General features: G+C 42.0%; 1 protein-coding gene across 1 annotated transcript in view; it reads left to right on the forward strand.

Annotated features, from left to right (window-relative positions):
- The window catches only part of Ush2a (usherin), a 678,059-nt gene that overhangs the window by 173,602 nt on the left and 482,252 nt on the right, over positions 1-22,205 (forward strand). The window contains exons 15-18 of the mRNA XM_033762039.1: positions 12,679-12,837; positions 17,174-17,668; positions 18,664-18,897; positions 20,426-20,595. Of these exons, the coding sequence (XP_033617930.1) occupies positions 12,679-12,837; positions 17,174-17,668; positions 18,664-18,897; positions 20,426-20,595 (1,058 nt within the window). The remainder of the gene's footprint in view (positions 1-12,678; positions 12,838-17,173; positions 17,669-18,663; positions 18,898-20,425; positions 20,596-22,205) is intronic.

A 22,205-nucleotide genomic window follows, 5' to 3' on the forward strand; every position in this document is an offset into this window, starting at 1 on the left:
AAACGGGGCACAAAGATGCTGTTAGACCCTCCTGTCGCCTTTCCTGCCTTCTATGCACCGTGTTGTTTCTCCTCTGTGATGCCTGTTCACCATCCCTGCCTCGGAGCCGGCTGATCACGGACGGAACCGCTACAACTGTGGGCCAAGTAAACCGCTTCCCCTCCGACACTGAGCGTTGGGTATTTTGTCTCAGCAACGAGGGAAGAGTACGTAACACAGGCAGGGTCCCCACCTTCAGAGACGTCAAAGCGTAGTACAGTTACTAGAAGGAGGGCAGGTGAGCTGGCTGACGGAGAGCAGGAGGGACCCGTATTCCTCTCTGCTACCTTCATTGCTTTTCATCCAAGCCACAGCAGAGCAGGAGACCCACCTCCCGGAGGTGGGCCGAGACGGAGAGGAACGCAGTACTGCGTGCTGAATCTGTGAACTACCTGTGCAGTCCTCGTCCCTGCGCGCACCTGCTATCAAAGCCGTGAAAATGCCTCCCGGTTCTCCTCTTCCTAGTTTGGGAACTGGGATTATAACTATGATCGTATTTTCTGCTTCTCCAGGAGCCATCTGTGACACTTTTTCCCTTTTTATTGGGCGGGACGTTGAGTAGGAAGTAGAATGTAATTTCCAAAGTGCAGAAGGCTTAAATTTAAATAAAGTAGTTAGAGCCTCTCCGACCATAGGCTTCCCTGTGGGCTGAATCACTTCTTTTCTACTGGTATTAGTTTCATTCTTTCAAAGTGATAGTTGTTTTCCTTGAAAGGAGAGGTAGAAGCAAAGCAAGAGTTAAGCAGCTCTGCTCTTTCGTATTTATCTTGTGAGGTAGAGTGCAGTTTGTCCTGAGCATTTGTCTATGGACTGTATGTTTGTGTACACACACGTGCAAACACACACAGACACACATGCTCACACGCAGACATCCATTTTTATCTCCCAGACACTCTTCTCACTTCTATGTTTTTCTTTAGTTTATTCACCTTTTATTCACATTTTTTTCTTTATCCTGCTTCTCAGAGAGCCCCTGGCAGTTCTCCTATCACTAGCTTTATGAAAGTATGGTTTATCGAAGTTTGCCCATTTTACATGCACGGTTTGATGCATTTTAGTAATTCCGTGATTGTGTAAGCACGATTGCTATGCAGCTGGGGAGCACTTCTGTCGCTCGAATTCGGTGCCCTGTGCTCTGTTCAGCCAATCTCCACTTCCTTTCCAGCCCCATGCATCAAAACATCTAGGTTTTGAGCCAATAATTTTGCTTTTCCTGGAAAGTTTGCACAAGTGAAATCACAGAATGTTGGGCTTTCTACAATATTCAGGTTTCCGTATGCAGCTCCTTTTCTTAGTAACATGTTTTTGAGATTCGTCCTTATGATTGCTGTTGTGGTACTTTGTTCTTTTATTGCTGAGTAGTGTAGCGTTTTATGGCTAGACATCACTTTGTCCATTAGTGAGTTAATATGTGGATTCTCTCTGGTGTTTGCTATCGATAGTCCTTCCAGGGGCATATGGTTACAAATATCTCCATGGACGCATGCCCCCCCTTCTATATGGCACTGAGAAAGAACCCAGGGCCTTCACAATGAGCTATGTTCCCAGCCGTATTTTTTTAAAACTTTTGTCTTGAGGTCTCTCTGAGTTGTACAGGCTAGGATCAAACTTGGAACCCTTCTGCCTCAGCCTCCCAGAGACTTGGGATTACAGGTGTATGCCACCACACCCATCTCACATGCATATTTTTGAACTCTTAGGTATGCTTGGGAGTAAAAAGGCTGATTTTTATGGTGAGCGTATTCTTATTTTTTTAAGAAATTGCCCATTCCTTCCCACTGTGGCTGTGCCTCTTTACAGTTACGGGAGCAAGTTGTGGGCCTTCCAGTTTCTCTGTGGCCTCAGCAGCCTTTGACGTTAACTGTATTTCATTTTGGCCATTTAGTGCACATGCAGGTGCTCTAATGTGCATTTTCCTGGTGACCAGTGTTGTTCTTTTCCATGCAGATTATTTGCCATTTGAGCATTTTCTTTGGCAAAGTGTCTCCCCAGTCCTCTGCCTGTGTTTTATGAGTGGTATGTCTTGTTAATTTAATGAATTCTTCACATATTTGAAATAAAAGAGTCATGTTAACTCTTTTCTTAGTTTACTTAGTGATATGCTTTGAAGAATAGAAAGCTTTTAATTTTATAAAGTCTAATTTGTCCAAATTTTCCTTTTATGCTCATGGTTTTGTATTTTGTCTGCTTGACCCCTGTAACAAAGATTTTCTCAGTATTTTCATCCCTTTATTTATTTATTTACTTGTTTATTTTTCTTTTTCTTTTTTCCCGGACCAGGAATTGAACTCAGGACTTTGCACTTGCCAGGCTGGCGTGGTGCCACTGAACCAAACAAACCCCTGACCCCCAGTATTTTCATCTCAGTGTTTTGGGTATTTAACTTTTGCATTTAAATTTGTAAAGCAATTTGAATTAATTTTACACACCTAAGAGATGAGGTCATCATTTACTTATTTTATTTTTACTGTTTGGAGCATGAGTATCTGACCGTTGCTATAATGTTTGTTGAAATGACTGTCTTTTTCCTACTGAATCATCTGAGCATTGATGCCAAAAAATTAACCCCTCAGCTGTCATCATATTTCCCTCAGGTCAAGCATAGCGCAAGGATGTTCACTGCTATCTTCACTGCCAGCAAACATTGCAATGCGGTGGAAGTCAGGGCAATCAGATGGGGAAAAGAAGCAAAAGGCATCCCAATTGCAAAGAAAATCATCTCCATTTGCAGATGATATCATCCCATTCACAGAAAATGCAGAAGAATCCGCAAGAAAGCTTTTAGAATTAATAAATTCAGCCAAGCACTCATGTCCGAGATCAACATGCAGCATAGTTGAGTTTCTGTAAACAAGCACTGAATAATCTGAGAAAGAAATTTAAAAAGCAATTCTACTTACAATGTATGAAGAATTTAACCACAGAAAGGAAAGACTCGTACTGGAGACTTCACAACACGGCCAAAGCAAATAAGGGAGGTGAAGTTAATGGGAAGACACCCCATGTGCATGAACTAGAAGGCTTTGTAGCACCAAGATAAAACTGCTGTCCAAAGCAATACACAAACTCAGTGCAGCCCCGATGAGAAGGCCATCTAAAGTTCAGGTAGAATCTGAGGGGTTCACAGAAGCCAACACCATCCTGAAAAGGACGAGAGTTGGAAGATTCACACTTCCTGGCTTCCAAAATAACTGTAAAGCTGCAGTGATGAAAGCAATGTGGATGCCATAGACAAATAGACCCATGACACAGAGTCCAGAAAGTCTGACGTACAAAGGATGTTCCAAAATGTGGTGTGTTTAAGTTAAAAAGTTACTACAGTAAAAGGCACATTGCCATGATAAAGGAGTTAAGTATTTTTGAGGGAGTTAATCCTAATATGAGATTTTCCATGTAATAAACTTAAAATTTAAATACCCATCTTATTTTTTGATCAACCCACCTTGACCGAAAGTTTATGGCCGTTTCTGTACAATAAAAAAAAAAAAAAATACATGTTGAGTTCTCATCTACCTTATTCACTAGATCTGGCACCTTACGCGCTGGCTCTTGGTCAAAGTAAAAATGACTATGAAAAGAAAAATTGAGAATCAATGCAGGTCAGCGAGGCAGCCACAGCAGCAAAATTAAAGACCCTCAGGAAAGAGGACTTGTAGAACTGCTTCAGAAAGTGGCGAGATCCACGGGATGAGTGTGTTTGGTGAAAAGGAGGAGGGTGTTTTGTGGGGCATTAATGGTGATGTATCTTTTACTGTACTAAAATTTAAAAATTTAAACAGAATATATTTTTATCACATCTCATATATGGCCAATTGATTTCAACAAGGGTGTCAAGGCCATTTAATGAGAAAGTACAGTATTTTAAACAGATACTGCTCTTTATGTTTACTCTGAGTTTCTCTTAGAAGAGGAAGAATGTGCTATTGAACCGTCCGTGCTTTATCTCACGTAACACTGTGGCCTCCAGGTGCATCCATTTTCCCGCACATGACTCAAGTGTGCCTTTCTTTATGGCAGAGCAGTGCTCCATTTTGTGTAAACACCAAACCCCTTTATCCACTCACCTGCTGATGGACACACAGGCTGCTTCCAGGATGTAGCTATTATGCATTGTGCTGCTATAAACCTGGTCTGCGTGGATCACTGTAATGTGATGTCCTCAACTCTTGCAAGAAAATACCTGGGAAAAGAAAAGCTGGGTCGAGTGGAATTACTAATTCTGTGTTTTTGAGGAATCTCCATACTGAGTTCCACAGCAGTGGCGCGAGTTTACATTCCCATCGACAGTGTAGCCTTTTTCTCTGCAGCCTCTCCAACATTTGTTATCACTTGATCTCTTGATGAGAGCCATTCTTTCCGCTGTAAGGTGGAATCTCAGCTATCAAAGGGAATTGGGGATCAAGAGGTGGGGCTGGGGGTGGTGGTGGATGAGAAAATGGAACTGGGATATGTTGCGTACACGTGCCAACTCCGCACAAAGAGTGTAAACATTATTTACTACGCACGTACACTAATGAAATAAATAAACAAAAATACAAATAATACTAGGAAAATGGATCCTATGCATATTTAAAAAGTTGAATTTTGCTGGGCATGGTGGTGCACTCCAGAGGCTGAAGCAGGAGGATTGCTAAGAGTGTGAGGTCATCCTGGGCCACACAGTGAGTTCAAGGACAGCCCTAACTACCTAGGGAGACTAAAAAGACAAACAAAAAAAAGATTTTTGAATCCTGACCCTACACTACACCTGCATAATAACTCAAAATGTATCACACACCCAAAATTTAGAGCTAAAAGTATAAAATTCTTAGAAAACATAAGGAGAAACTTCTTAACTTGGAATTTGCCAAGAATTTTTGGATATGGCCCCCCAAAATCTTGTTCACTAAAGTACACTATCAACAGAGTGAAAAGATAATCCCAATAGGAAAGCAAATCTGTATAAATCACATATTTAATGCAATAGATGCCCAGAATGTATAAAAAACTCCTGCATCTAAGAAAAAAGCAACAACAATGCAAATAATCCAATTAAAAGTGGGGCAACGAATTGGATAAATGTCTTTCCAAAGAAAGCTGATAAGTACACGGAATGATGCTCAATGCCATTACTTATTCAGAAATGCAAATCAAAACCATGAAATGCCAGTCCCCATTCCTTGCCTGGCTACCAGGAACAGACGGGAAATAACAAGTGTTTGTTGCCATGTGGATGTGGGCAAATTGGAACCCAGAAGCACCGCGTGGTGACTAAGATGATGTGGTTACGGTAGAATATAAGTTTACTGGTTCCTTAAATGAAAAAATCACCACTTCTTCCAGGGCAGTGGTGGAACCTACGGCCCAAGTGCCGCAGCAGGCTGTTTATGTCATTGAAAGCTCTAAAAGGTTCGCCATCCCTGTTCTAGGGTATAAACCAAAGAATTGAAAGCAAGGGCTCACATAGATATTTATGCTTCAGTGTTCACAGAAGCATCATTCACAACAGCCAATTTGTAGTAAAACCCCAGATGTCCATCAAAAGATTAATGGATAAAGAAGATGTGGCAATGTTCAACACAGTGGAATTATTCACCCCTAAAAGTAAATGAAATCCTGACACGTGCTGCTACCTGCATGAACTTGGAAAGCATTATGCTAAGTGGAATTAAGTCAGATACAAAAGGAAAAAGAAAGTGTCGATCCACTTAAACAAGACGCCTAGAATAGATGGATTTGTAGACACAGGAAATGGAGCCATTGTTGTTGGAGAGCATGGGGCAGAAATGTGGGGAGTTTATGTGTAAGACAGTGAGAGAGTTCTGAAGAGGAGTGACTGTTGTAGAACAGTGGGGGTGTATTTAATCCCACTGCCTTGCACACTTAAATGGCTACAATGATAATTATGTATATTTCACCACAATAAAATAATCAATTGGGCCGGGGATTTAACTCCGTGTCACCGTGCCTGCTTTGCAAGCTCAAGGTCCTGAGTTCAATCCCTGATACTGAAAAAAAAAAATTCATTTGACCATAAAAACACAGGATCAATCTTGTATTCCACTGATCCTTGTGTCTATTTTCCTAACAGTACTAGACTACCCCGATTACATACTGTGGCATGGCAGCTTCGAAAGAAAGCATTGTAGATCACTCAACTTCCATTTTGTCTTTCCTCCACATGCTTTTTGCTACTTCATGTCTTTTGCGTGCTGTATAGATCTTAATATCACCTTTTCACTATCCCCACCCACTCTCCTGAGATGTGGGTGGCAGTTAGGTTGCATCGAAAGCATGATTAATTTAAGTAATGTGATGTGCGGTTGTCATCTGGGTCCTTCCATCCCACGAAAACCGTATCTCCACGTACATAGGTCTGCTCTAATCCCCTTTGCGCTGTTGTACAACTTACAGTCTGCTAGTCTTCAACTCTTTTCCTTTTTCAAAATGCATTCTGAAGTCTTTCAAAAATTATTTTATTAGCACAGTTTAGAGATATATATACTGATGACATTTATCAAAGGGAATTTGTACCTGTTCGTGATATATATTGATTCTTATTTTTCCCATTTCCTCCCCTCCCTTCAACCCCTGTTCCCCTCATTCACAAAAGCTGTGTTTCTGTTTTGCCATTTCCCCTTCCCTCTCCTAGCTCCCCTTTCCATTTGGACATTTTCTTCCTATTTCACAGTGTCTGTTATACATTTTGGTCCTTATTTACACTTTCGGGTTCTCAACCAGAGAAACAGTGTGGTATTTGAACACATGTGTCTGATTAATTTACTGAAGAGTGTGGTCTCGAGGCTCCTTCTTCCAACTAAAAATGTCTCAAGCTTGTCCTTTTTCGTGGTGAAATGGTACTCCATTATATTAAAAAAACAAAGCACACCCTTATCCATTCATAGGTTGGTGGGCCTTTGAGTTGTTTCCAAGATTTAGCTATGAAACACTGCGCTGCTGTAAACATGGGTGTGCATATATAACTGTGGTGTGATGCTTTTAATTCTGTTGGGAAGATATTAAGAAGGGAAATAGCTGGGTCAAATGGAACCCCTATTTAGTTTTTTATTATTTTTTGATTACGAATGAACTAATTTCTTAATTTTGTTTTCAGGCGAATTGCTCATATATCAAATACAACTAATTTTTACATTAGTATGTGACCCTATTAAATTAATTTCTGTTTAATTTGTATATACTACAAACATATTTAGAATGATATACATATTTGTAGATGTAGCCAATGGCAGTGTAATTGTACATAACCTTAGGTTTTTGAAAGCATTTGAGAAGAAAACAGAATTTATACAGAGAGATGTGTCAGAATATCGACTTGTATTTCATCGTGCGTGTGATGCCATTTTCGTTACCCACTGATGGCTGACTAGAATTTTACTGCATCCCGGCTGTCCTGAATGATGTTTCTTGAACACTGAAGCACAGGTGTCTATCTGAACCCTGCTTTCGGTGCTTTGGGTTATACCCTAGAGGTGGAATGGCTGGGTTACATGGTAATCAGGTGTTAAAACAGAATTCACACATGTACGATCTTTAATATTTACCCACATATTTTTATTTCTAGTGCTTTCCCTTCTCACAGGTTCAACTTATTTTTTGGGTCATTTCCCTTCAATCTAAGGGGTTTTAAAACTATTTCTTGGAGGGCTGATTTTCTAGCAGTAAATTTTCTCGGATTTTTCTCTCTTGTTTTCTTTGTTCCTCTCCTCTCCTTCCCCCTGTTACCCTTTCCTTTCCTCCCCCTCCCCTCCCCCTCTCAGCTGGGAAGATCTTTATTTTCATTCTGGATGGGTAGTTGTTGTTTTTTCCTAGATGTAGGATTCTTGGCAACAGGTTTCGTTTTTTCCACTAGACTCAATATTGGGAGCCATTCAGTTTGTTTTTATTGACAGCTTTTATTTTATTAGTATGGTTCACAATTTCATTGGCTGTCCTATAATTTTATATGAAAATATTTAAGGTGGATGACGATGATGATGACGATGATGATGATTGAGACACAGTTTCACTATGTAGTTCAGGCTGGCCTTAAACTCACTATATGGACTAAGCTGGCCTTGAATTCACAGTGATCCTCTTGCCTCAGCCTCCTGCTTGCCGGGATTACAGACTTGAGCCACCATCATGCCCGGTTTAGATTGTTTCTAATGCTTTCTAAAGACTTGAACTGGAAAAGCTGCCTCTTCTGCAGTTTGCCTCAGCCCTGCCCCTCATCCGGCTTAAGTGTTAATCCCAGATCCCGACGTCTCTGTGTTCACATCAGGCAGTGATTTGCGCGGCCTTTGGGCTGCTGGTGGACATGGGAGTGTGTTGGGCGTGCACTCTCGCTGCTGCCCTCGGTCCTCCCCGGCCTCACTGCCTGACTCTTGGTTTCTCCACACACCCGCGCTTTCCAGGGAGGCCCGCAGCCCGAGCCTTCGGTATGTTCATCCCCAGCACCCCTGGCTTGTTCCTGCGCGACTCCCCACCGAAGCCCGCTGCTGTGGCCCTGGAGTTACTGCCTCAGCTCAGACCCTCCCTTGTTGATATCAGCAGTCAGCTCTGCTCTGGCCAAGGACTGGAGGAGGCTCCAGATTCCGGCTCCTCAGAGCTCCGCCAGCTTCTGAGGAATAAATGTCCCCCATTCATTGTCGGCCACTGTTTCATTCTGAGCTCCCAGAAATGGTTATAATTTTGTTCCGATTTACCAGAAAGTGCTGAGATAACCAGAAGACCCTAATCTCGTCTCTTTTAAAATCTTTTATAATTTTCTAGTACATGTTATCATTTATTTTCATCTCTGAAAGGTGCGTTTGCCTTCTTTTCTTGATGGCCACTGTCCACCCGTTGTCCACAAAACTCAGAGCTGGGTTGTGGTCCAATTCTCGTGCGTAGCCAGTCATTTCTGTGGCACTAATTTTCTGCCAAGACGGGTGGGAGAAAAAGCGGCTTGTCAGACCTCCGGGTGTCCCTGCAGGCCTGAGACTCTGTCCTCCGTGTGTGCACTGCTGGTCCCCTGCCTGTAAGAGGCGGAGGAAGTTGAGGCACCGGTGTCCTCGGGCAGTGTCGCAAGCCAGGTGGGGGAGAAAAGCTTCATCCAATATTCCTGGCACTTCTGTTGCCCGTTTATCACTTTTTAAGTCAAACCAGGCCTAGATCAGTATTTTTTGTCATTCTTTCTCCTTGTGTCTCGTTACTAAAAATACAGTCCATAAATTTACCGCGCTTTACTTTTAGCTGAATGAGTCATCGCATAAGAATTTAAGTATTTGGAGCTTCGCCTGGCTTCCTTGCTATCTGTGATCTTGTCGTCGGATTGGGAAGCTGAGTGTAGGAATTCATCCCTTTTCTCTCTGTATCCGGCAGCCTATAGTATAATTGTTTGTGCAGAGTTACTTTTCTTCTCTGTTTCTTTGATGCTCATCCGTGTGTCCTCTGGTGTTATTCTGGCATCTGACTTATGAATTCCAAGGGGGATATGTGTATGATCGACTGTCCATCAGGATATTAAGGTAGAATGCAAATCTTCCTTTAGTAAATATTATTAATGTGTACTTACTGCCAAAGAAGACTTAAGATGTAGTAAACGAGGGGGCCTTGCTACATATTTTGAGGGTGGCAAAAGGAAAGGTGATAGTTACTGAAAAATCCTTTACACACACACAAACACACACACACACACCTATTGACCTACACGAGCATACACACGTGCTTCTCAAAATAACCCTGAGAAGTAGACATGATCATGCTCTCAGTGTAAGTGAGAAAGACTCAGGGTCCAATTTATATGTGGCTAAAATCGTGCAATTACCAAAGCCCCCCAGTGGGGTCCAAGCTCGTGGCTTCGTAACAGATGGATCTCTCACAGTGTTACACTATCCTGCCTTAAAATGCAGTCTGACACGTGCAAAGACCATTCTGGTCAATGCTGGTGAATAAATGTGTGAGCATTTTCTCAGACTTCTACTTTGAGCCCATAAAGGGGAGTTCTGAGTTGTCTTGGATTTTATAGTATTTATTTTTAAATGATGGCAAACCGTCTAAACCTTCAGGTCTATGAAAATTCTCATTTAAATGCCAAGTAGGTACAATCTATTTATACTGTGAAGCCAAACAAGATTGTGATTATAGATGTTCATAGCAACAAACTAACTTAAATGTTCGAGCAGTCTCTGTATATGAAGGACTCCCTTGTATGTATCACGTTATGCTCTGTACTCTTTGGTGTGAGGATGAAATGTCACTTTCAGTCATCCAACAAATATTTACCTGTCCTAGAAAAGAGTCTAAAGTTCAGTTTTGATTGCTGCACCTTTACAGTCCGTTGTGTTGTAGGAGCACATAGTTGTTTTTTAGATAAAATAGTAATATTCATTAAATATATAAATTGCAATGGATTGCAAGGCTCTTGGCAAATGCTATAAATGAGGTATTTTATGAATCTTGGTGATTTCACCGAGAACAAAAAGAAACGCAGCACGAGGATTAAATGGTCTGTCAGTGCCAAAGCAGTACCCATATCAAATAATGGCAAATCTCTGAATTCAAAAAGATAAGGTGCAATTCAGATGTAATTCTGTTTTTCTTCCCCCCGTACCCCTTTGAGGTCATTACTATTCTTGTCCTAGACGTAAATAGGCATGTGGACAGTTGAAATTTTAATAACACAAAGTGATTTTCAAAGAAGAGAATGACAGAGGGAATGATGCAGGTACTGCTAGAATGGCCAGTGTATTTATAGAATATTTTTATTTAAAAACATGGATCAATGTATTGGCTTCCCTGGTATGTGCTGAATTGTCTGTGGGACTCCTATGCTGTATACATGTAGCTCATGTGTTTTGTGTCCAGTGCTTTTGAAATATGGGCTCAAAATGTCCTTCCGTTGTATTACGCATTTAAAATGGAGTCGCTGGCCGGGCTCTGGTGAAGTCGGAGTAGCCGGGTGGAGAGTCTGCCTGGAGTGCGGAAGAGCTTGTCCTCTGTTCCCAGGTCACCTGCTCTGTGCTCTGAGGCTGTGGCCGCACCACCAGCAGGCTTCCACGGGGGAGGTGGCAGGATATTAAAAGAAGGTTTGAGTGGGCTGTGCCCTCCACAGTGGTCTGTTTGTTCAGTCCTTCCTGTCCCTGCGTTCTGGCCCCTCCAGGCCAGGCACAGGACACAGGGCAGAGTTGGCTTCCCTGGAAAGACCCGCCTGCAGAGTTGCTCTTGATTGACATCTCACTGTTGTGAGTGCCCACCCACCCAGCACTGACGGGCAGGCGGAGGGGATTGGTTTGTGTGTCACACGGGCTTTCCTCCGGGGAGTGAGATTCTGATGCATCGCGGAGGCTGCCAGTGCGATCAGTGCCCCTGGGATGAGCTCCCCTGCCGGCCACACCGCACTGCGTTTTCCCAGGGCTCTCTGGGAGACATAGCGGGCAGAGGACCCTGGGCACTTATGCCCGGTTCCCTGGATGTCGCTCCTGCGGCCTTCACCTCCTGCTGCCCCCTGAAATCCTGGTCAGGAGCATGACATAGAGTGCATCCCCCTAGTCTTCCCAGGGACTCCTGGGACCCGGGCTCTGGGGGTCCCCCGGACTCTGACTTACCTAGCGAAAGAGCCCTCCTCCCACCCTACCCTCGAGCTCGGCACCATTGTGATCCATCCTCCGGAAGAGGACCATAGAAAAGCTCTCCACGAAGGGCTTCATTTGAAGGCAACTTCTCTTTCCTCCTGGGACCCTAGACGAGTCATCAAGTGATATCTCACATGCAGTGTTGATAAATATTCGGTGCGTTCATTCCTCCACATGATGTGTAAAACTTTCTCAACAAAAAACCTGATGGCTTAAAAAAGCGAAATAACTAGGCATCTGTCTCCAAGGGGAGTCCGCCTCGGTTGTGCTTCTCTAAACGGGTGACGATTTTGTGTCTTAGTGGTTGATTGTCCTTGAAAGCAGTTAGATGTTGTTTTCCTCTTTGCATATTCTGGGAAAAAAGAAGGAAACTTGCTCTTAAATTAGGGAGACAAGGAAATTTACAGTGGCAGAAAACAATATTTTTATGGTACAGATTTCTATTATACAAATCCTCGCCAGAAAGAATGTTCTGATAGGAGCATCATATTTCATCTTAAAAGTATTATAGCAGGTGTCGGTATATTTGCATAGTTTATTTACATAGTTAATTGGTGATATTTATATTATCTAACACAGATAGCTATGCATAGCTGCAAATGTTATCCTTTCTGTTGTACTCTGTGAAGCAAAAGAAGGTATTATGCTTAATGGAATGAAAAATTTTTTTAACTCCAAGAGTTATGCTACTTAAATTTTAACTTTCAGTGGAATTTATGTCCATTTTTATGTAAAAAAATTGATGATTTCTCAAAAAAGATGAAAAAATATGGCCACGAAAGAAACACACAATGTAAATTATTTTTTCCCCAACTGTATTCATGTCAGCTGCTTTGACCTCCTATTTGTTTTATGCTTATAGATAAAAAGCACTGTTTTAGAGAAGTTGTGATGCATAGTCTTGGCTTATTAATATCTTGGTAAACCACATGTCTTCTTGATAAGGGGATCCTGAATTAGGGCGACCTTTTCACTGGATCTCTTTCCCCAGTTTGCTCCTCTGTTGATGGTGTTTGCTAATAAATGCTCTCTCCATTGTCACCAGCTCCATGCCAGCAGTCTCCACCCAGAGGAGAGGTCCAGAGCTCTTCTGCTATAAGCCTGTCCTGGAGCCCGCCCGATTCTCCAAATGGCCCCTGGCTCATGTACAGTTTATTCAGGGATGGTTCTGAGATCTACACATCTGAAGATCAATATCCATACAGTGAGTTTAAGGGCGGGCGGAGGAAAGATGATGTTCTGGGAATTGATGCTTTTGTTAAGCTCTTTGACACTGAGGATGAATGTTGTGGCTTCCTCCATTTAACACAGCAGGTTTCAAGCAGAGAGAAAATTGCAAACCTTGCTCATGATCAAACAAATGCAATAAAAGTGAGAGACTTATGCTTTGGTAAATAGTTAATGCTTATCAAATTCTCAAAGATGAATAAAAGGCCTCTTCCAGCACTGATGAGGGTGTGGGGAAGCTGGAATATTCATAAACCTCTGGGGTGTCCTTAGGCTCATTGGCACAACTTTGCAAGTGCAATAAATTGCTAGATTACACACAAATCCTTCTCTTTTGTGTATCATTGAGTTCATCAAACCTACTTTAGGGGATTACTCTCCAATGAATAGTTGCAAATGAGCACAACATCACAAAGTCCCCACACCTATACTCTTCATTAGATCAAAATATTGCGAGTTGTTCAGACAGGTGACAATCATTTAGAGTTATAACATACAGCAGAACAGAATCAATCCTGGTACATGGTTAAGTAAATTGTAGGTGTAATAACCTGTAAAATGATATCTTAGTTTATAAGCCAAAGAATAAAAAATGTCCATCACACATTGTTTGAAGTAATTAAGGTTCTTTTTTAAAAAATCTGTGTATTATGTTTTATTTTAAAATTCTGGAAAGCTTACCACAAATAAATATGTCATTTCCCTTGGTGCTGATGTTACAGAAAATTTATTAAATTTTCTCCAATTAAAAAGGACTTTTAAAAGTCTGAAATCATAGTACTAATGTTCAAACAACAAATGTAATTTTACGTATACATTGCTTTTCCCATAAAAGCAGAGGATAACAACATGGACCCAGTTTAAAATAAGAATGATCTGAACAAGGCAGGAAAGCCATCTTTTGGGTTTGTTTGTTTGAGACGAGGTCTCATTACATAGTTCAGGCTGGCTTTGTATGCACTATGTAGCCCAGTCTGGCCTCGAACTCACTGTGATTCTCCTGCCTCAGCCTCCTGAGTGCTGGAATTGCAGATGTGCACCACCACACCCAGCTAGGAAGCCTATCTTTTCATCCCTAACTTTCCTGAGATTTTAAATTAAAATGTAGAAGCCAAACTATTGAGAAATTATTGTATTTAAAAACACTCAAGAGGACTGGGTATTTAGCTCTGTAGTTTCGCTGCCTGCCTTGCAAGAGCAAGGGCCTGAGTTCGATCCCCGGTACCAATAAAATCACTCAGATGTTTCAGATGCAAATTAAAGGTAGGATAAAAAAATAATTTTAAATGGTTTTATCTCTTTTTTCTCTAATTTTTCTCCGGTCCTATTTAGCTACAAGATAGTTTGGTGAAACTGTTTAGGAAACCTTCAAACAGTAATTCCAATTTAACTTTCTATTCTATTCTCTTTAAAACTCAACTTCCAAATTCTAGTGTAGCACGCATAGTTAGTAATGTATATAAAACTATGTCAAAACACTGATATTACATAGCATTTCCTAAAATAAGAGAATGCCTAATTTAAAATATTATTTGACTTTAAAACTCTTGCATAGAATGGCTGTATTTTTAACTACTATAGTAGGTTACACTCTATAACTAGTTTCCTATCACCCACATCTAATTTACCATGGCCACCATTTTCTCCTAAGTCAAAATATCTCTCCGGTGCTCGAAATGTTCTCTGCAGTCAATGGAAACTCTGAACTTCATGACACAGATTGCAAATGGAAATGCACATCTGTCTACATCTGCCACATTGGCAAAGGACCCTAAAAACCTGCTACTAAAATGTTTATTTTCTCCCAGATATCAGCATGATCCAGGTGTCCTGAAACTTAAACTTTGGTGGTAGAGGAAGAGAAGAACTATAAAAATACTGAAAATGATTTTGAAGATGACAGCACCACTGGTTGAATTATTTCTGAAGTTGCAAATTAGGGTCACCCTATTTTCCATATAGGTTAATTCATTCGCAGAATTAAGTTTAATGCTATCAATGGTACCATTCAATCCAGGTTTTTCATAGTAACATATTGTGATTTATTTATAGAACATTACATGTGTATCCAGCAATCTAGCTCTTTTTCATGATTGCACTAATATAGAATCCAGATAACGATTTCTTACATTATAAATGTGTATGCACTCACTAATCAGACATTTATATAATCCTATTAAACAAGATATTATTTCCTAAAACCTTATTTTTCATTTAAAAAAATGCCACTTCTGGCATTTCCTGACAATCTCTATAATTAATGATGTGAAAATCATCTGCATGATGGCATTTCAGCTGTAAGAAGAGTTGGTTAACATCTTCAGAACTTTGTATCATCCTAATAATACCTTCGTGTTTATTACCCCATTTCCAGGCGATGGCCAGTGTGTGTAATATGAAAAGGAAATACTACTTATATTCAGCCCAATGAACACAAATCTTTGGGTTAAATAAAGGCACTCAGAATTATAGGTGGAGAATCACTGAACTTTTCAAAGAAAATTAATAGTGTTGCCTTCCAAGCAGGTCTGTTCACTTGGTTGTGACCATTATAGAATTCTGTGTTAGAACAGAAACTTTTCTCATCTGGCCCTGGTGTACCATGGGATTCTCCAGCACAGTAATTTCTATCCTGGGATTTTGGTACACTGGTGTTAACATCTTTAAAACTTTCACATTTTTTGTTATTTATATCAGCTCACTCCTGGTAGAATAATATTAAAGTATCTCAATAATTAACTTCAACAATAAGGTATACTTAGTGCTTTCTATACATGTAATGGATTTGTATCCTCCAGGCTTTCAATATTGACCAGTGTAGAGGTTCAGTTAGCACTTTGGAATTGAACGTGATCAGTTCTTAATATTATCTCTGCTGTAGTCCCAGAGTGGCTTGATCATAGGAGTTTTATGTCTCCTAGCTGTGTGGAAGAAACCAGTTATCTGAGGAAATAGAGCTCTTTAGTTCCTCTTCTGTTGCTAGCATTACGTGATCGTGTAAGTTGTTCCTCTCATGGGATAGCATGTGTGGGAGAAAGTCCGTCAGTGCCACTCAAAGGAAATCTTCCCACGGGGAAACTAGAAAATGGTTATTTTTACATATGGTAATTATTTTTATCACCTGACAACATCAACATAGTTTAAATTTAGAGTTTTAGACAATAACATATCTCGGTAAACTCTGGGATTTCATTCCTACCTTTATTATTTATGTCTTTGATATCATTGCCATTGATTGCCCTTACTAGTGCTCAAGGCAACAAGAGAGATGATTCAGTTAGCTCTAAGAGAAAGAAACAAAAGAGTCAGGGGAAAATGAAAAGGAAAACAGAAGAGAAAATGACAAGCAGCTGTTTTTATAAAGCCCTTAATGCTATTAATTCGTGATCCTCTATTCTTCCCTGGAAAACTGTGACAGAGTGTACGGAAAGGCAATTCATTTCTTCAGTAAAATTTTATTTCATGCTTACTCCAAACTAGAAGCTAAATACGAAGCTGGAAGGAAAGGTTCCCTTACCGAGAGAGGAAGGACAAGCAGCCACAGTTACAACCCAGTATCTCAACACCCAAAGCCCATGCAGATTGCCAGGAGGGCACAGGTGGTGTTGGCATCCATGCCTGTCGTAGTATGAGACAGTGATGATAATTGAGAAAGTTTCATAGTGAGGTGTCCTGAGTTGAATTGGTCAGGTATTAAAGTAGAGGAAGATAATTTCTCCATATGAAAAGGCAGAGGAGTATGTGAAAAGGTCCCCTCTGCAGCAGGCACCGTGGAGCTCTGAGAGCGGTACAATGCCAAAGCGAGGACTGTGTACGTTGCCCCAAATGCTGAAGTTTATGGCAAGACGTCCAGCAACAATCAGTCTTAATCTTACATGATTTCTGCCAGCCGCAATGATCAGGACAGGTTTCAGTCTGGCTGTTGGCCCGGTGACAGGCTCAGCCCTGGGAGCTCGCTGCTTCTTGGTCTCCTGTGTCAGCGTTCAACCAGCTCCATCCAGGGAACAGCTAGTTCTGTTCCACAGATAACTAGAGCTTCTTAGTCTTCTATCCAAAGGGCACATGAAGAGGAGAATGAGAATGAAACCAAACTTGTATGTGTTCCGCTGCGAACAACGCTTTGCGTATACTACAGTGGAGGGTAGCAGCGACCGTATTTCATTTTACTGTGAAGGGTCCGAAAGGCATTGTTCTTCAAAAAAAAAATGATTGGAAAAGTTTATGTTGCTAAGAAATTTAACAGGAGGGCAACTGCAAATGATTCTTTACCAATTTGCAGTTGGAGTGCAGCCTCTCTTCTCTTTTCCTTTCAGGTGCCCAGTACTTCATAGACACTGCCCTGTCACCTTATACGTCACATTCCTATCACATTGAGGCCACCAACGTGCAGGGCTCAACGCGGAGTGCAGCTGTCATTTACACGACAAAGCCAGGGCTTCCACAGGGACACCTGAGCTTAAATTGTATTGTTCCTGTGGGCCCGGACTCGGTGACACTGGCCTGGAGCGCACTCTCAAGTCATTCCGGGCGTGTAGAGAGATACGTTGTGTCCTGTGCTCCTTTGGACAACCTCACATCATGCGCTCCCTATGAAGGCCTCGAAACCACAGCCACCATCTGGAATCTGGCCCCATTCACCGAGTACCAGTTTTCTGTCCAGGCGTGCACTAGCAGGGGCTGTATCCAGGGCTCTCCCATCACCGTGACCACGGGCGAGGCACCACCTCAAAGGCTGAGCCCACCCGAGGTACGGAAAGTCAGTGCCACCGAGCTTCATGTGGAGTGGACTCCACCCGGGGAACCCAACGGTAAGAGCACAAGGCCTCCACTTCCCTTTCCCGAACGAGCGTGAACGAGCGTGGGCATTGGGAATTGTGCCATTAGATGGTGGACATTACTTTTATCTATGCAGCTCTGTTATGACTGAGAAAAACATTAGTGAAGATACAGGATACCACTTCTCTTGGTTAGTCAAACAAGTGTGTTTCTTATAATAACAAATTCCATTCAATTAAATTGCCCCTTAAAAGGCTAATATTATCTTTGCTCTTAATGACATCTGCCATAACACAAATGATGTTTATAATTGGAAGCTCACTTATGAAATGCATTATATTTGACTGTGTCACAAGTTAGGGCACCCATAAGCAGTAAATTTTATCTTTTAAGCAGAAGAAGGGTATAAAATAATATGAAAAATATGTATATAGGCTAGCTGACTCCATTAAGTTAATTTTTGTGTTCATGCAATTGAACCCTTGGTTATATAGGCCAGACACACATTCATAGATTTTTAGTAATTTATATCATGTACCTATTATAGCAAAACCTTTCCTCAGACATTTTAAATTTCTTGGAAAAACCGGGTAAAAGCTGACCATAATATTTATACAAGTAAGGGTTATATTAAACAAGTAACTAAATTAAAATTCCCAAATTTAAAGATATGCAAATGAGAGGTACGGTTATTGGATTTTATAAATGAGCTAGCCATGCATGGTAGGATCATGACGATTGGTCGTGAAAAGGGTGGATTTATCTGTGATAAAGAACAGGTGTTTCGTGCTTATGTACTGCCTCTTTTGGTTTGTTTCCCCATGAATACGTACTTACTAATTTTTATGTCCAACTAATCCAATCGTTTGTTGTCTTTTATAAACGCCTATCCTCTAGATTACTAAATTGCAACGTGTAGATCACTAACGAAATTACAGGTGATGGGGTTAGAATAATGAACAGCTGCACTCTTCTACCTACAAATAGCTCCTTTCAGTCACCATGGTCCACTGTTTAACTTCGGTAGGAATTGTTATCAAATATGAGTTATACATGAAAACATCGAGATCCACGGGAGAACTTCGAGTGTTTCAGAGCAGTGGCTGGCAACCAGCTGCCGAAGATGCACAAAGACCTCCGCAGACAGCCGCAGCCGTCACTGGCCTGGAGCCCTACACCGAGTATGCGTTCAGGGTCGCAGCCTGGAACGCGGTCGGGAGCGTGTCTTCTGCCTGGATCTCAGAGAGAACGGGGGAAGCAGGTAAAGACGAAGGCCTTCAGCCCCAGTGTCAAAGCCTTGAGTGAAACCTGTTGCCTGAAATTCGTGGAAGGCGTGGGGAAACAGTGCCTTTTGAAAAGCACACGATAGAAACTTACATAGGCCAAGGAAAAGCTTACCTGGGCGGGCTTCGAGAATAACTCATTATATATTATTTTCAGCAAGTTTTACAGAAAATTGGGAACTACTTTGTCTTTTAATTGATGAAGGGAGGGGAGCGGAGGCAGCTGTAGTTGTCTTTGGAAAACGCTCCCCAAAACACCAGTTGGTGTCAGTCCGGAAAGGGTGGGTCCTGCTCACACCCAGCTCTGCATCCACCCCAGTGGCATAGCTAACTGTCACCACCCCTACAGTTCTGCGGGTATTTTTCTTTTTCTTTCTCCAAAGCGAATAGCATGGTCACCACTGTTCGCAATAACAGAAGTCTGGACGCTAAAATCTGTAGCTGTAACGTGTGGCTACAAGCACTTGGCATTGCAGTGAAGAAAGGCAGACATTTTCGTTTTCCCAAGGTGTCTTCTTTAAGGCTCGGGAACTACTTTTTAACCTTCCACGCTATTCTTTACGCGCAGCACACTTCAGGTTTCAGGAGCATTTACAGGAACAATGACACTTTGCTCCACTTTGACTCCATAGAGATCCAAAGAAACCCCAATCCTGATGGCAGTGTGATCTGTTAGGACAGAGGAGGATGGCAGCAGCTTTGGGTCGATGTCCAAGGGCATCGTTTCAGGAATAAATGTGCATCGTGCTTGAGCCTCTTAATGACGCCCGCCATCTTGGACAAATAATAGCGCCATGGTCGCATACGCGATGAGCCATGGCGTCGGGAGGGGAAATCAAGGTCAGAGATGAGAAGTGATGGGGGAACTGCGGTGCTGGACTCTCATAATCTTACGGGTCACTGGCTAATGGAAGTGCAGCACGGGCCTCTGGTGACACTCCTTCGCTTAGCACATTTGAAGCCCGAATTAAGAGTGCAGGGGTGGCAGGGGGAAGATGTGTGTGTGCGCCCTGAATATTTCTGCTGAGACTGACTGAAAACTTGGTGGAGAATTTCCTCGGCGTTATTGGAATATTTTAGATTTACCTCTTTCTAAAGAATTTCATTTTCCCAGCTGCATTGCTTTGCTTCAGTAAAACATTTCTTTACATGAGAAACCCATTGCATCGTGAGTTGTTCTGAACTTTGTGGACTGAGACATATTCTGTTTCTGTGATTTCTTTCAAATATTCCTACTTCCTATGGTTTTCTACTCAGTTATCCACTAGCTATCTTTATAAACATTTGCAAAGTCCTATGCGAACTTTATCTTCTAAATGCAAAATAGTTCATAATATAAAGATGGATGTGTGTGTGTGCGTGTGTGTGTGTGTGTGAATCTATTTTCAAATCGAAATATTTTATAAGGAATATCCCATCTCAGAAACTGGAATAAATATGAATAGTTTTGAAAATGTGTGGGAGCAGCGTGCTCGGTCTTGATGACGCTGTTTTTGCCTTTGACAGCACCCGTCTTCATGCCTCCTCCTTCGGTCTCTCCCCTCTCCTCGCACTCTCTCCGTGTCTCCTGGGAGAAGCCACCAGAAAACGTCACAAGAGGAAAAGTTGCAGAGTATCACATCAGCATGGTCTCTGAACCATCGCCTTGGCAATCTGCTCCAGTGTTGCTTCCACAGGTACTGCTATTTTTAACCCGTTTCTTTTCAGAATTGAGTTATGGCTTCATGTGACATTCTCTGAGTTTGCAAGGTTCTGCAGCAGAGCTCTCCCTGTGCATTTATTAAATGGGACTTTTGTTTTAGTGTGACATTATACATATAAGACTTTTTGTATTTCTCAATTGTCTCTAATATAAGCACACACTGTAACAAAGTTAGTATCGTTTTAATTCATAAGACCTGATTTTTCCACCTATCTTTAAATATTTGGCAAGAAGTTAACTTTCAGTAGCTATTTGCCTTGTATTATTTGGACCCACAGTGGTCTACTTAATCAGTTGATGTTTATATTGTGTTAGTTCTCTTAGAGAATTAAGTCTTTATTTCTAGTTCTTTAGAAAAATTCTGAAAAATAGTTTATCACGCATTACAACAAAAGTTACGAACCTGCTCGATGTTTTGGATAAAAGCTCACATATTGCCTTCTTGTAATTTCCATCCATTCAACATTAGCAAAACTTACAGTGACAGCTCATGGTGACAAAGGGTTTGCTGTGTTTCTGAGCTGGGTCATCTGATGTGCGGGACCATCACGGGAGGTGATAGGTTCTGTTCTCACCAAGTGACAGCTGTGGCTGATATATCTTTGTGGCCTGTTTTCCAGCATGGGTGTGGCTGAGGTCACCGGGGTGAGCCGTTCTGTGTTCTTGTCTGCCCAGTCAGTGCCTCTTCTGAGGGACCTACTCTCGTGGGCACTAATATAAGAGACAAGGAGATCTTACACTTCACTCTCATTGCCACAGTTCTACCCAGGGTTCCTATTACGTCCCCAATTGTCCTTCTCTTATGCCCGTGGTGTGTACCCAGCTGCTGCCGTGCATATATGTGCCAGAGGTACTTCTTTTTCTTTCTTTTTCTTTCTTCTGGAGCCGTTTCTTCTGGAGCCGTAGATGAGCAGGTGCATGGCCTCAAGTTCTACCTTTGAGAGGATTTTTCCCTGCTATTCTTTAGGACCTTCTCAGTAGGATAACAGAGCAGCACCCACCCTTTTCTGACTTCTAGTCAGACCCACGATGACAACACATCTGTGAATTCAACTCTGTGCCTCCCCTCTCAGGGCCTGAGGGAACCCCATGGGTTTTCATGGCTGGACTTGTGCTCAGTCTCAGGAATTCACTTCTGTCTTAGGGTGACTGCCTATTGAGCTCACCTGACTCTTAAGACCTCCCATGTCTGGAAGAACCCAGCTGGTGAAAGTAGCTCTGACTACAGTGTCATTTGTGCTCCCTGGTGACATGCTGTGCTTTAAATGAAGCCCAGTGACATGCCAGGAGTGTCTGCTAAAGGGTACAGGGTTTCCCTTGCACATCAGGGCCTTGCTCCAGACCCTAGGGACCTAGGTTATGGCTCTTTCCATGACTGTTTCCCCGTCGCCATTGCCCAGAATAAATAAGTTCTATTAGGCTTTCTGTCTCGAAGGGTTCAGCTGCCTGTACTTCAGCTGGATCTGGGCAGAGCTCTTTCCTGCTCTGGGAGCCACTCATTGTGGCAGCGCTCTGTGTCACCTGGCCACAGAGGCAGGGACATCCCCAGGTGGGGTGTGCTTCCTTTGGCTCACGAGGAGGTTT

The sequence above is a fragment of the Fukomys damarensis genome, unplaced genomic scaffold, assembly GCF_012274545.1.
Source record: "Fukomys damarensis isolate Sample0158 unplaced genomic scaffold, DMR_v1.0_HiC HiC_scaffold_11, whole genome shotgun sequence".
Lineage (NCBI taxonomy): Eukaryota > Metazoa > Chordata > Mammalia > Rodentia > Bathyergidae > Fukomys > Fukomys damarensis.